Below are 16,331 nucleotides of genomic sequence, written 5' to 3'. Positions count from 1 at the left end.
GCCCATGGTAAATCAGAACGAGCAAGCAGAAAGGGAGCAGGAAGCTGCTAGGGCTTCTCCTGGAGACGGCTGATGGGCAAGGAGGAGGAAGAATGCAGCACGGAGAGTAGTCGGGAGCCGTGTGGCACCAGGGCAAACAGCCTTTGAAAGCCCCGAGTACGGTGCTGTGGCGATAGGATAGCTGGTCCTCCCACTTGTGGTGGCTGTGGTGTGTCAGCTTGGCTAGGCTGAACTCCAGCTGCCTGAACTCCCTGTACTGTGCCTCCCGTTACCATGGGCTGCAAGGGGTGTTCTCGGAAGAACTGGAGGACAGAGGGGGCAGCACCCATTTTGTGGTGCGCACACACACACACACACACACACACACACACTTCTCCCAGTTACTCTACACTCATCTTGTTGCTGCTGTGAAAAGATGTTGCAGATGTAATTAAAGTCCCTCATCAGTTGATTTTAAGTTAATCAAAAGGGAGACTGTCTTGGGCGGGCCTGACCCAATCAGCTGGAAGCCCTTTAAAGAGGGCTTGGGTGGGGGCTGGCCCTGTGGCTTAGCGGTTGGGTGCGCGTGCTCCGCTGCTGGCGGCCCGGGTTCAGATCCCAGGCGCGCCGGTGCACCACTTCTCTGGCCATGCTGGGGCCGCGTCCCACATGCAGTGGCTGGGGGGATGTGCAGCTGTGACATGCAGCTATCTGCTGGGGCTTTGGGGGCGGGAAAAACAAATAAATAAAATCTTTAAAAAAAAAGAAAAAGAGAGGGCCTAGGGGGCTGGCCCCATGGCATAGTGGTTAAGTGCGTGCGCTCCTCTGCTGGCGGCCTGGGTTCAGATCCCGGGCGTGCACTGAAGCACCACTTGTCAGGCCATGCTGTGGTGGCGTCCCGTATAAAGCGGAGGAAGATCGGCACGGATGTTAGCTCAGGGCCAGTCTTCCTCAGCAAAAAGAGGAGGATCAGCATGGATGTTAGCTGAGGGCTGATCTTCCTCACAGAAAAAAAATGGGGGGGCCAGCCTGGTGGCGCAAGCGGTTAAGTGTAAGCACTCCGCTGCAGTGGCCTGGGGTTGGCTGGTTCGGATCCTGAGCGCGCACCGACGCACTGCGTGGCAAGCCATGCTATGGCGGCGTCCCATATAAAGTGGAGGAAGATGGGCATGGATGTTAGCCCAGGGCCAGTCTTCCTCAGAAGAGAGAGGAGGAGTGGCAGATGTTAGCTCAGGGCTGATCTTCCTCACACGCACAAAAATAAATAAATAAATAAAGAAGGCCTAGGCCTTCCCTGAGCTCAGAGACTCCAAACCACAGCTGGGTCTGAATCGCTCTCCCTTCCCTGTGATCTTCCTTCCAAACGCCTGCCTTGTGGGTGTCCAGTCTGCTTAGCCAGCCCCACTGTATAAACCAACTCCTCGTAATAAATTCACACATGCTCACCTCCTCATTCCACTGCTCTGGTTGAAACCCGACAGACACCCCTGAGAATCACGATTCTTCCAGGTAACGTGAAGTCATTCTAGTGTACCCGCTGTTGAAGGAGGAGGGAGTAGGCAGCAATAACGTTCACGTAAGAGAGTCTCGTTGTATAGAGAGGTTTATGTAATGTGGAAAATTCACTAACGTAGAATACCTCATTCCCTAACAATGCCAGATACATGAGACATTACCACAATACTTACAGAGCAGCTTATAAACACTACATACCAACTCTGTGTCTCTTACCTGATTAGTATCTGGATGTGATGTGGCAAAATATCCTTGATCTTCAGAAAGACACTGAAGCTGCACCAAATATTGGCAACTTTATCCTGAAAAGAGATTTGTTAGTTTTACATTCTGGTATAATTGAAAGAAAAATTAAACTCCATGAAGTACAGTCCATAATCTCTAAATAAATAAACTTCTGAGACATGTGAAACTTTTGTTCACAATTTTATAACTAAGTTGATTAAACTCTCCAAGGAATGAACACTCACACACACACACTCACACTCACTCACAAGCTCAAGCATTTTTCATTTTGAGCAATGGGAGTTGGTTTAAATCACTAGTCAACCATAATATAGACATTCCCAAGAATTCCTTAATATTTTTTCAAAGAGCAGCACATGATCCCTAAGTACAGAAGTTACTCATCTTCAGAAATTCTTCTAAGAAATCTTTGTAATTTGACCCATTTTATCACACATTTAAAATTATTTAGAGTAATCTACTAGCTACTAGCAATGACAGGAGTTAATTGCCAATAAATCAAGAAGTTTAAAGACACCAGCAGTTGTGCTAGGACTGCTTTCAAAATTCAATTTGTAACCGCAGCTCTCTGCCGTGAACCCCCGTCTACACAGCTGCTCCACGCACAGCCGTGCAGGCACAACATCAAGAAGCGGTATGGCTGATGACTGCACCATCCGACTGCCCTCTGTGGGACCAGTGAACATGCTCTTCAGGTCCTGAAGACAACAAGCCAAGGGAGGTGACCAGCAGCACGATCAAACGTGCGTGATACTCATCTTTGTAATTATCCCGGTAAGTACCACTTCTGAAATGGAAGGCAAGGCAAAGAACCAGGCAGCTTGCACGGAGAACTTAACCTGTTCTTTATACAGGTGTCAAGGTTAGACACCATACAAAGAGGTGAGGAGCACAATTTTCAGAGTTCAAATCACAGTTCTGCCACACCCCAGCTGTATGAATCTCTGACCTCAGTTTTCTGGTCTGTGAAGTGGGTGTAACAGCTGCCTCAGCACTAAAAGGATCAAATAAGATAACACGTGAAGAGTGTGGCACCTGGTAAGCAAGTGGCCGTGATAATATAGTGATTATTTATGATTATCAGTATCATCACCATCATCATCCCCATCAACACACAAGTCACACATTTCTGTTCCTTCACAATACCAAACTCTTTTAGTCTCTTTCAAAATGCTGGTTCCATCCTCCTATTGATCCCCTGAGAGATATTCCATAGCAATTTATATGTTGAAAAATTAGAAAGATATATATGATTTTCTAATTCTTTTTAAAAGAAATGTTTATTCAAAAGCAAATTATCTATAAATATGTTGTCTCTAACTTTATTAAAAGGCCTTTTGTGTTTCAGGAAAATGGTTTGTTTAATTTAATTACTAAATCTAAATCAAATTATCCATGTAATAAAAGTTTAACAAGAGTGATTAAGCTAGCATTAAATGAAATGAAATGAATGATCCTCATTAAAAATTACTATGGATAAAGGTTATATATCTCATAAGGAATTATGAGATCTTTCTGAAGAAAACATGATTATTAGTTTAATAAATAATTTCCTAAGACTAAAAAGAGACTATAAATCAAAAAATTACAGAGTTGTTAACTTTGTAGCTGCAACTTCTCATGCTGTCTTTCATTATGGACCCTATTTCATTAGAAAAATGTAGAATTGAATTATAGATCTCATGATGGCATAAATATTACCTATTCATGCAGTGACTAGAAAATGCCAGCTGAGCTAGAGCTTATGCACTGTATGAAATAACTGGCACGAGTGACTGGAAGAGGAGAGTGCTGAAGTTACTATTCCTGTGTGTCTTCTGCGTGAAACCCCGAAGGTCACAGGGAAGGTGCCGTCACAGAAAGGAGTGAGAGGGGAGTTTCTCAACATGCCTCAAACAATCCACGATCAACTGGAAAGAGTCTTCTTAGGACCTGCAGGGTCTGTTCCCTTTCTGTGAAGAACGGCAGCCAGCAGATGATGAAGGACGCCAGCACAGTGCAAGCCAGCTTAACGAACAGTACAAACCTGGAAGAGGAACAGAGGCGGCCAGTGAGACTGGGAGGGTCTCGCTCAGCGTAAGGAACGCCAATGTGGGCTGATGATCCACCCGTGCCACCAGCACAGGTCTAAGATGGGAGTCCGCTCAAGTCAGAGAAGGACATGCACACCTGTTCAGGTGTGCACTGCTCCAACAAAAAGACAACCCCACTCTCGTCAACATGTACCTTAGATGCCAGTCCTCGGCAGCCATGGAGAAAAACGTCAAATTGGGATGTATTTCTAATAAGGATATAATGTAGGAAGCTCTAAAGAGATGAAATCCTACAGCAACGCTCTAACATGCCAATCCACATTACGTCCAGTAAAGGGACATGGATTGAATCACTTCTCTAGGCAGAAGGATTTAAAATAAATGATAGAGAACAGAACAGTCTCTCTTCGCACTCACCCCGCAGCTGACGCCTTAATAAGAAATCACCAAAAGGCAAAGTGGACGGCCCGCATCCTCCAGGTCAGTCTGCCAAATAAATTCTCTCAAGCAATGTTTCGAATTCTGGTGTTTAAAAGCCACTCACCCCTTTCCTTTGAGGCCCTTTTTAAAACACTTGCCAAGTAAAAAGCAAAAAAATGGCAAGGAGTGGTACAGTTCCATCTGTTTATAATTTACAGCCAGACAAAAGGCCAGTGAGCCCAGCAGGTCCCAGTTGCAGGACACGCCGAGGACACCCCACAGGGCAAATCCGAGGCTCACGGAGTTATACCTGTTCCTGCGTCAAGGAAGTTCTCAGTCATCAAAGGAGATGGATCTTCATTTTACAGAGTGCACTTCTTATGTGGTTTTAAAATAATATATGTAATGAGAGCTGTTTCTACATAGAAATTGAAAGTACTGAAGTGATTAACAGATTTGAAATTATAAATAATGGCCTCAAAAATATTAAATCTCCTAACAGAGAAACTGATTTGTTTAGGTTTGAAAGAACTCTAAATAGTTAACACATAGCTTTGTTTCTGCTAGACTATTTTGCAATATTGCTAAAACAACATACCAAAATCTAGAGAATTAAACAATGCTCCAAAAGTAAAAAAAAAAAAAAAAAAAACACAAAAAACCCACAAAACTTACTGATATCACTATACTTCCTCTATAATATGCATCAATAATATAAATTAATATAGGTGTTTGATTAGAAACTAATAAAATTGTTATATTAAAACAACATCACAGGGCTGGCCCCGTGGCTTAGCGGTTAAGTGCGCACGCTCCGCTGCTGGCGGCCCGGGTTCGGATCCTGGGCGCGCACCGACGCACCGCTTCTCCGGCCATGCTGAGGCCACGTCCCACATACAGCAACTAGAAGGATGTGCAGCTATGACATACAACTATCTACTGGGGCTTTGGGGGGAAAAATAAATAAATAAAATTAAAAAACAACATCACAATTAGATTTTCAGTTCAAAATGGTGAGCTGAGCACTGTTTACCTCCTGTCCTTCCTAAGAACCCCTTAGAATGATAGGGAATTTTTAAAAGTATAAATTCACAGCCATAAAGAGAACAGGAAGATGGGCTACAACAGAAAAAGATTTCAACACATTTCTAGAAGACAGAAAGAAGACAGAAAAGTGGTAACAAATAAAACAGGATGGAAGAAGCACAGCTTAGAGAATGCACAGAGGAAGCTCAGGCAAGCAAGGAGCCAACCTAGAAAACCCTGTGAGCCCCTAGAAAACCCTGGAAACACTAAGTAGGGTGGAGTGCTCAACTAATACGGTGAAAAGAAAACAAGAAGACTGACGGAAAATCCCTAGACAAAGAAGTCCAATCCTGCCTCACTCCTGTGCGAAGATTATCTGGCAGCCAAAACATTTACCCCAGGCAACAAAAGGACTATTTCTCCAAAGAAACGGAATAAACTATTGGGCAGCTAGTATATAAGTTAATGCTACAGTGCCAAGCCCTCCACATTCTGACATTCAAGGATCCCAAAGTGTACCAGCCAGCTCCCTGCCCACGTACCCTCCAGTGGACCAAATATACAGAGAGCTCACATACAGCTTTTTCTTCTGCCTTATTCTTAGAAAGATACACTAAGACCAAACAGACGTCGAAGGAAAACCTATGACAGAAAAAGGAACAAAATGAAAAGAGGAAAAAACTAACCCTAGAAGAATGGAAATAATTCAGGGAACAGTAGGGGAAAAAAAAGAGTAAAATGAACTTTAAGATATGCTTAACAAAACAAATGAAATTTAATACAAGTGTTAGAGATGAAGTCAAGATCATCTTCCAAACCACAAAACAAAAAGACAAAGAGATACTCAAGATGGAGATGAAAGATCTAACATCTGACTAATAAGCTCAAGAAAGAATGAAGTGAGAAAACTATCAAAGAAATAATGTAAGAGAATTTCACAGAACTGAAGAACTTGAGTTTTCAAAATGAATGACCCATAGAGTGTCCAAAACAGCTGTCAAAATACCTACCTACGTCTCAACAAATCACTGTAAACTTTCAGAGCCCAGAAAGTGAAAAACAGTAACAGCAGCAGCAGCAGCAGAAACAACAAATAATAACAGCAATAAACACTTAGTACCTAGTATCTCCCAGTACTATTTTAAATGCTTTACAAAGATTAATTCATTTAATTCTCAAAAAGCTTACAAAGTAAGGGTTACTATTATCTCCATTTTACAAATGAGGAAAGTAAAGTACATAGTGGTTAAAAAATGTGTCCCCACAAAATGACATAATCCCAAAAGCTTCAAGAGTTTGATTCAAATCACAGAGGAGACACCACTACAAATTGACCAGAATGGTTACAGAGAAAATGACTGACAACTGGTGAAGACGAGCACCCAGACCTCTTATACCATTGCTGATGCAAGTGTTAACTGGTACACCACGCTCAAAACCATCTGGGGAGATCTACAATTGAACATGGCCACATCCTATAACTCAGCAATTCCACTCATAAGAAGTACACTTATAGGGGTACAAAGTGATATTTACAAGAATGTTCACAGCAGCATACTCATCAGAGCCAAAACCTGGGAACAACCCAAATGCCAGTCAGTAACAGAATTGTGTGTATCTGTGCCACAGAATATGGTAAAGCCGAACGAGCACAGCCACACACAACTACATGAAAACCTCTCACAAACAGGATGTTGAAAAGACATTACTGGAAGATAACATTGTACAAGCTGGGCCTCGATTTCACAATACACATCTGATTTCATTTCTAAATTAGTAAAGGATACTGAAAATGTCCATAGTCGATAAGAATAAGGCCTGGATACAGCAATATGCATAACACATTAGCAATCTGTAAAGAAAAATATTGTGAAATAAGAAAGTAATCTGTTACTTGAATCAGACAGAGGCAACGTGCAGTTTCATTTAACACAGTAGCAAATGTTCCCCTCTTACATTCTGTTTATCAAAAGATTCCATTTTTATAAAACAACTCTTTAAACACTAAAGTTTTGATGGACGTGACATCAGATACTTCAGTAAAAAGGAAAAAAAAAACACTAAAAGGTATTTGTCAGAGAAAATACTTTTAGATATACAAATCAGAGAAGTTAATCTAATGATTAACCCATATAAAATGACCAAAAAGAATATGTGTTAACTGTGAACATAAGAATATATATCAACTTTTCAAAATGCCTTTCACTTTAGTCATTCTCACAAGCCAACTCAAAATTGAGATTTACCAGTTAAGCAATAAATTCAGCATGCTGTGTAATTCAGCAGCACATAACTTGTAAAATTCAGTGCATCTTATTAGTATAGTTGGACATTTAAACAATTACTCTACGTTGATGTTTTCTAAATGAAAATATATCGACAAAAGATATACTGCTCCCTCTTATCTAGTCCCCAAAAGCACGGCTTCCTTAAGCTCTAAAACTTAATAGTTAAGCTAATAAAACATTTCAGAGATGAAATATCAGATTGCTTTAAAACTCACCTTTTTCTTAGTTGAGATTTCTTTTAAACAACAACAGTACAAAACCACTGCAGGTATGTAAATCAGCAAATCAGCAATTAACACTGAAAAACAAGCAAATGAGTTTTAGCGTGAGTCCATCATGATCTACAATAACCTATTAACTGCCTCCCTCCCTCCAACCCTGAGTGGGAATTCTAGTAACACGGGCTCCCACCCACTCTGGACAAGCCCTTCTCATTCCCTTCACCTGTGCCTAATTTGAACTGATGTGGTACTACAGAGCCTCTTTTAATTTTCTCTAACAAATTCACACATTAGATCAATTACCTGTATCCAAAATTAATTCTCTTTGCTCTGACATGGACTTGAAAATTAAGAATACTCAAAGCAACAAAAACAACACTTTTTTCCCTCAATATCTCCAAATTGTCTGCTGTGAAGAATACCTCAATGTGGTGATGCATAGGAGAATCTTTTTAAAATGTTAATATTTATACAAAATACATAAAATTTTGCTAATTAATGCATAGAAAGAGCTTGAGAGACCCAGGTGAGGAGGAAACTGAAACAAGTTAAAAAAAAAAAAAGCAATTCATAATTCTGAATGTTCAGTCCTTTTAAAACAAAGGAAAACAAATACGTTACGTACTTCAACAGTACAACACAGCTATCCAAAAAGCCTGTTGTTCTGGTACTAAATACAGTGTCCAGAATGAGGTAAGTGACAGTACACTGTCAGTGTGAGATGCAGGCCACCTATTCTCAGCTCCAGATGCCACAGTTAGGATGACACTGACAACCTGGAACATGTTCAAAGGAGCATAACCAGAGGCCTCAAAACCAGAATCCCACTCAACAAACGGGTCTTCTAAGAAACAGCTAAAGCATCTAAGAACATTTACTCTGGAGAAGAGGTGACTTCAGATGTCTGCGGGCTGTTAGGTATAAAAGAGTCAGACTTGTTTTATGTAGCCCAAGAAAACAGGACCTAAGATGATGAGTGGAGGTTCAACAGAAGAAGGAAATTTTTAATGACTGGGGCTCTCGGAACACAGAACCGACTGTCTGTAAAGGTTGTGACCTCCCTGCGGATACAGCTATGGGCTCAGAAGTGAGATGACCGTGTGGTGAGTGCGCAGCTCAGAGGATGAAAGTGCTGGGGGAGAGGGGAGCGGAGCGGGAGAGGGAAAGACAGGAAGACAGATGATGTCCGGGGCCTGAGACTGTAGGACCGAATGAATAGTAAAGAGAACACACGCTGACTAAATCCAGACTGATTAAGGAAAAGGCCCAGGCTACCATTAAAGGCTAGGTCATGTAAAGCTTTAATGAAATCTAAGCTTATGACTTTCAACTCTCAGAACAGCACACAATCAATGCTCAGTCAACGCTGGCTGAACGGATTAGTCATATGCCGCATAATGACGTTTTGGTCAAAGAGGGACTGCACGGACGACGGTGGTCCCACAGATTAGTACATACAGCCTAGGTGTGAAGGAAGCTGTAGCGTCTGGGTGTGTGTGAGTTCACGCTGTGATGTTCACACGACGATGAAATCACCTAAAGAAACTTTTCTCAGAACACGTCCCCATCATTAACCAAGGCGTGACTGTATTTAATTTAGCAACGAAGTATGAGATATAACTGTAAGGTTTACTTTAAGAAAAGGATTTGGAATTCGGACATTAAAGCAACAGCCTGAACAACTAAAAGTTCAATTTACAGCTATCTGAGCTCAGGAGGGCTATTAACCTCACTTAACTGCGCCTCAGTTTCCTCAGCTTAAGATAAGGGTAATAATAGTCTTTATCCCATTTGGCTGTTCAAATTATTAAGTGGGATAATAATAAACATAAAGCACCCAGAACATTCCTCTCTGCTCTTGTTTTTAGCTTCCATATCCATTTGGTCATGTATTATACAGATATATGCATATGTATAGTTACACAATTTTAAAAGTCAGTAAGAACAATAATAGAAACTTTTTATCAGTATGTCCAAAATATTCTTTTTGTTTTAAATGAGTCAGTTTATTCAAGTAGTTTTATATATAGCATTTTATTTTATTTTATTTTATTTTTTCCCCCCAAAGCCCCAGTAGACAGTTGCATGTCATAGCTGCACATCCTTCTAGTTGCTGTATGTGGGACCCGGCCTCAGCATGGCCAGAGAAGCGGTGCGTCGGTGCGCGCCCGGGATCTGAACCTGGGCCGCCAGCAGCAGAGCGCGCACTTAACCGCCAAGCCATGGGGCCGGCCCCAAAATATTCTTGAAAACCAAATTTCACACCCGATACCTACTGCTCTTTTACCTGTGGCGCGCATGAAGAGCTTATGTGCCTGACTCTCGTATCCACGCGAGGTATGGAGAGCAATCCAGTCTGGATTTATAAGCTGGGCCCTGCAAACCAAAGCATATGTACATGCACTTTATTCCTCATCCCTTTTAACAGCCAGGACATCTGAGGACATATGAAGCTATTTTGAGAAGTGGCCACTGCTCTCATAAAGCGATAGAGTCAAGGCTTAAGTCTTACTCTTTTAATTTAATTGTGTGACACCATCTTAAGCTATAAAACAGTCTGCCTTGCTCATCTTCCGACAAAACCACGGAACGTGTTACTAAAAGCCCCACCTTCACAACTCTTCCCTAAGTAAAAACAATCTGATGTGTCACATTTCATTTATTAAACATACACTTTGTAAAGAACAATATGCTAGCATTGACCAGAGGATGATGTTTTATAGTTTATAATCTTTTCAGTTATCACAACAATTGGCTACAATAAATAGCTATTAATCATATATCATTGCATAAAACTAAACATAATTGGTAAAGATAAATTAAGTTTTCAATCATATTACATTACCCTGAACACTGCAAAGGATAACTGATTATCATGAAGTTTAGGGACTTATTTTTAATCCAGGAAGCTAATTTTTACAAAATATGAAATAGTAAAACGAATGAGATCAGTTCGGAAGATACTGTGAAGAAGCATCTGTTGACACACGTCAAGTCACTACAGAGCAGAACTGGGTCTCCACAAAAAAGAAGCTCATAATCTTCTATAAACCATCCCATTCCTGTAAAAGGAGAAGGAATCCTAATCCTGATCTTAAATCATAAGTGAAACAGTAGAGTGATTCTAGTTTCTAACTTGACAGGTTAGTCAGAATACCACTTGGACCTATATTTTTCATTTACTTTGGGCCATTCCAGAAAGAAGCTTTCCTATGCACAACTAACCATACTGGATACATTTCTCAGTAGTCTATGCATAGTTGGTAACAGCTCTGCTTCAAAACAAAGCTAGATTTTTGCATTTCTTTCTAGCCTGTCCTCCAAAGAAATTACGGAAATGTTCAGACTCTTGACAGATAACTTTCTTACAACCCAATTGTAAAGGTATAGTGTTTTACAAACCATAATACAATAGTAGCTACAAATGCTCTCTCCTCTACTCAACAAAGCCAGACCACACTGTTTCTTACTACATCTGCTAAGGACATAAGTATTTAGAGTTACATTAAGGAAGAAAAACTTACACATATGCACATAAAAGACTATGATAAGCTGTAAGAGGTGGATAATCCAATCCCCAATACTGTAAATTGTTATCACTGCTGTTAAAATACCTGAAAAAAAAGGGAAAAAAAAGCACCATTCCATTAACCAATATTCAAGAAATAGACTTATATTTAACAGCTCACGTTATTTAATTTAATTAAAATGAAAAAATATGTTATACAAGGTAAAAAAAAAATTCAGCTGAACTTTTTTGTCTTTTCCCCTTCTCCTAAGAATTTTTGTGAACTCACAATTAAAAGTTGTTATTGAGTAGAATGACTAAAATCATTTATTGTCTAAACCAAGTACTCTTGAGAGTGAAAAAGGAAGCTGTTAATAATTAAGCCATAACAACAGATGCAAACCAAGACTGTCCCAGGTGAACTGGAACTAACCGTCACTCTATTAGTGGACTTAATGACTAACACTTATACAAAAGAAAATATGCAACAAAGAAGACAATTTGCTTCTGATAGTCTAACAAATTAGAGAAACAGTATGAAATCACAATTTAAAAAAGTAAAAACTGGGGCCGGCCCCATGGCGTAGCAGTTAACTTCACACACTCCACTGCTGGTGGCCCAGGTTCGGATCCCAGGCATGCACTGACTCACCGCTTGTCAGGCCATGCTGTGGCAGCATCCCACATAAAGTGGAGGACGATGGGCACGGATGTTATCTCAGGGCCAGTCTTCCTCAGCAAAAAAAAAAAAAAAAAAAAAAAACAAAACACAAAACAAAAAACAACAAAAAAGGAGGATTGGCATGGATGTTAGCTCTGCACTGATCTTCCTCACAAAAAAATAAAAATAAAAAATAAAAAAATAAAAAAGTAAAAACTGAGTATCAAAGAACACACAAAGATTTGGTTTATAGAAAGAGAATACTTCATGAAACAGGTAGACTTTGAGTAAGACTTGGTTTGAAAACAGTTGAACCAGCAGGTAATATGAGAGCCTATTATATGTAAGATTCTTTGAATTAAAGAAGAAAACTAGATCTAATGTTCATAAATTAACAGGTTCCTCCAGTTGGCCAGAATGGGAAAGAACTATATATAATTATTATGACTGAAGAAAGAAAAATTAAAGTTACATAAACAGATTTCCTAATTATATCCTTTATAACTAGGCAGCTTCTGTCCAACTCATTTTCTCAGTCATAAGAAGAACTTATATCATAATAGAGACCAAACTCACAAATAACCATTGTTCAGAATGGGTCTAGAATGGGTCACAATTTTTCAGCATCACAATCTCTCACTTGGGGATTAAAAAATATTTTTTAAGTTAGCATTCATCCTGATCCCATTAAATAACCTATTATTCATCTTCTGAAGGCCTACTTAATGTCAGTCACATGACATATAGGTTGGTATGGGGATTAATAAGATGACCAAGCCAGGCTGGACAGCCAAGAGATCTGGGTATAGGGTACTACAGTAGGGTACCACCTGGTGGCAGCTGCCCACTCCCACAGCAACATCCGTGTGGGCATCCAGGATCCTATATCCGGCTGGGGCTTGAAGCCAAGGAGCAGCGAATCCAAGAATCTCCAAGTTAGTGGGAGCTCCTTTTGACAGCTTGCCTCTGGGAAAACGGACCAGGCCAACAGTGGAGACCAGAGGACCCGTTTCTCTAGACAGGGTTACCTGAAGACAGGCACCAATTGTGTTATTTCCAAATTCACGTCATGACAGAGGGCACTAGCATCGAGTTTTACTGTATCTGTCTCACAGAGTTGTTGAAGGATTGAGTGAAACATGTGAAGCTGATAAGTCACTACCCAACACAAAGTATGTGCCCAACAGTAGTTCTAACTGGTTATTAGCCACGAAACTATTGGGATGGATACAGCAATGGAAAACTATCAAATAAGTCAAGAATCACATTTTGACCAAAACAATTTGGTTTTCAGCTTCTTCTAAGGCAAAAGCTATTTTTCATTTACTTTAACCTTGAGACCCACTGGAGATAAGTAAAAGAGGTGCTGACAGTAAGCTGTAAGCTTGCAAAGATATATACTAACAGTAAAGTCACTGGTTAGATTGGGAAGAAAGAATGATAGGGCTAACATCTGTGTCCCTATTCCTATGGAAATGCATAAAGAAGAAGAGAGAAATTCATGGAAGAAGATAGTTTAAAAGTGTTTCAAGTAGGGGGCCGGCCCCACGGTGAAGTGGTTAAGTTCGCATGCTCCGCTTCAGCGGCCTGGGGTTCACAGGTTCGGATCCCAAGTGCGGACCTATACACTGCTCGTCAAGCCATGCTGTGGCAGTGTCCCATGTACAATAGAGGAGGATTGGCACAGATGTTAGCTCAGGGCCAATCTTCCTCAAGAAAAAAGAGGATGATTGGCAACAGATGTTAGCTCAGGGCCAATCTTCCTCAACAACAACAAAAAAAAAGGTGTTTCAAGTAAACCTTTAAAATCTACCAGTAGAAACAAAGCAACTAGTTAATGCTCCTGCTTTATGTATTTTAGATCTACCTGAAAAGTTGTATAAATAGCACTGAAATGTATTTTCCCACTGAACTCCCATGTAATCTCAGTAGATATTTTGTCAGAAAAAAAATTTGGCTGCCACACAAATTATGAAATTACATTCAAGAGTGTGATCATTAACTTTAAAATGTAATTTTTTTTAACATACAACCTAGAGTCGTGGGTATTTTTGCTTTTTAAAAAATATATTTTCAATTTGAAATAGTTCCAAATTTACAGAAAACTTTCAAGAATAGATCAAAGAACTTCTATACATCAAAATGTAAAATTTTTATATGACAAAAGACACCATAAGAAAAATTCAAAGACAAGATATTTCTTTGGAAAAATATCTTCAAAGGAAGAAGATATTTATTTTATACATATACACAAGATAAATGATTAAAATGTAGACTATGGTTGTAGCAGACTTCAAGGTCATCCCCACGAACCCATCTCCTGGTGTTTGTGCCCGAGTGTGTACAGTCCCCTCCCTGTGAGTGTGGGCAAGACCGGTGACCTGCTTGTAACCAACAGAACATGACAAAGGTGACAGGATGTCACTCTGGTGCTTATGTTTCATGTATACGTAAGATTCCACCTTGCTAGCAAGTATGCTAGACAGTCTCCCTGTCACTGACTCTGAAAGAGAAGCTGTCATGTGTTAGTAAGTGGCCATATCAGAGAAGCCACATTTGGCAAGAAACTGCAAGTGGACGCTAGGAGCTGAGAGTAGCTTCCAACAAGAAACTGACGCCCTTAGTCTTGCAGATGCAAGAAAATTAATTCCTCCAATAACATGAGGGAACATGGAAACGGATCCTTCCTCAGTCAAGCATCTGATAAGACTGCAGCCCCAGCTGACAACTGAACCGCAGCCTCTAAGACCCTGAGCATAATATCAAGCTAAGCCGTGCCCAGACTTCTGACCTAAAGAAACTGTGCAATAATAAATGTGTTTAAGTAATTACCATTTGTAGTCATTTGTTACACAGCATAAAAAATTAACATAACTTCATTTAAAAACCATACAAATCATTACAAAAAAAGATCAGCAATCCATTAGAAACATAGGGAAAAGATACAAATACACAATTTTGAGAAGAAATATGATGATCAGTAAACATATTAAAAGATGCTCAACGTTACAAGTACTCAGGGAAATGGAAATTTTAAAAGTGTGGTGTTATTAAGTGATGGTAGGGGTATGTGGAAAGAGATATTCTGGTGGTGTTATCCATTAAAACTGGCTACTTTAGAGATTCCACTTCTAGGAATCTACCTAGAAAAACACGTACACATGTGCACAGGGGACATATACTTTATCTAATCATTCTCTTAACCTACTAAGAGACATTTAGAGTATTTCAGGTTTCTCATTATTATAAACAGCCATCCCCACAATTCCTGTTGACCTTATAAAACTGTGATTTTGTTTTGAAAGCAACATGCTCAGGGTAGGTGGACTCCTCCCCAGCCCCAGACAGAAACCACGCCTGCACAGAGCCAGGAGTTTCTTTTTACAAATGGCTGCTTTAAGGGTGGGAAAGATTCTGCTCCTCGACAAAAAGAGAGGTGAAAAGAAGGCCTTGAACATGGCTGTGTAAAGTTACAACGCTTGTAGCCCTCGCCATCATCTCCTGACAGTGGGGTGAAATGCCTCCGGGTGGAAAACCAACATGCCAGGAAGAAGGAAGGAAAGAGAAGAGAGATGGAAAATGCCTGGGTCCTTGGCTGCTATCACTGAGCCACTTCACCAGCCCGCACAGACCTACTTCTGGAGAGAATTAAATTATTTTATTGCTTAAGTTACTATTACTCAGGTTTTCTATTACTTGATGCCAAAACTGCTCCTGATTTCACAAGTAAGGAATTTTCATTATAAAATTAAAGAAAAAAGTTCTATTTTCCTCTATTACTTACAACTATCCATACTGAAATGGAATAAATGTTTTCTTCTAATTTAGAATTATAAAACTGACATTTTCAAAGTTAACCTCACTGATCCTGATTTCATATTTTAGACAACTATGTCACCTGAACGAGTTCTGACTAATTACATGATAGCTAACTTTCTAGATGAAGACAGAAAGACCTTACCCTTGGAAAACTGAAGTTAAAAAATAAATCATTCCTTAGCCACATTACCAGATAACAATAATGGCGAACTAATCAGATTTGATAAAATTAGCCAAAAAAATTCAAAATATTAGAAATGTTATTTCCAATATAGATTTATATCCACTGTTGACAATGGTGAATCTGTCCCAAGTATACATTTTCTATTTTATTTTATAAATTGTGCCATTGTGATATACCATTTTCAATGATGGCCATTATGAATCATAAATCAAATAAACTGAACTTCAAACTAGGAAAAAAAAAGAAATCACACAATTTAGACATGAATCTGAAACAGACTGGTTTCTCTTATAATCACCACATATACATTTTTGGTTTTTCTAATCTATCCACTCATAAAGAGAAATTTTCTGACCTTTACTATATCATATTTCTTAAGTTTCTTATGAAGTTCCTGGAGTAGTGCATGATGGACTGATGATAAATCCTAT

At 39.7% G+C, this 16,331-nt stretch overlaps 1 protein-coding gene across 1 annotated transcript in view; it reads right to left on the bottom strand.

The window, feature by feature from the left end:
- ALG6 (ALG6 alpha-1,3-glucosyltransferase) overlaps positions 1–16,331 on the bottom strand; it is a 56,691-nt gene that overhangs the window by 26,652 nt on the left and 13,708 nt on the right. Inside the window, exons 4-10 of the mRNA XM_058538212.1 lie at positions 11,253–11,342; positions 10,016–10,104; positions 7,723–7,805; positions 7,007–7,071; positions 4,318–4,503; positions 3,631–3,766; positions 1,711–1,796 (exon numbers count right to left, since the gene is read on the bottom strand). Of these exons, the coding sequence (XP_058394195.1) occupies positions 1,711–1,796; positions 3,631–3,766; positions 4,318–4,503; positions 7,007–7,071; positions 7,723–7,805; positions 10,016–10,104; positions 11,253–11,342 (735 nt within the window). The remainder of the gene's footprint in view (positions 1–1,710; positions 1,797–3,630; positions 3,767–4,317; positions 4,504–7,006; positions 7,072–7,722; positions 7,806–10,015; positions 10,105–11,252; positions 11,343–16,331) is intronic.

Source organism: Diceros bicornis, chromosome 4 (genome assembly GCF_020826845.1).
Source record: "Diceros bicornis minor isolate mBicDic1 chromosome 4, mDicBic1.mat.cur, whole genome shotgun sequence".
Lineage (NCBI taxonomy): Eukaryota > Metazoa > Chordata > Mammalia > Perissodactyla > Rhinocerotidae > Diceros > Diceros bicornis.
The sequence above is the reverse complement of the archived record's forward strand: the minus strand, read 5'-3'. Positions and strand labels throughout refer to the sequence as shown.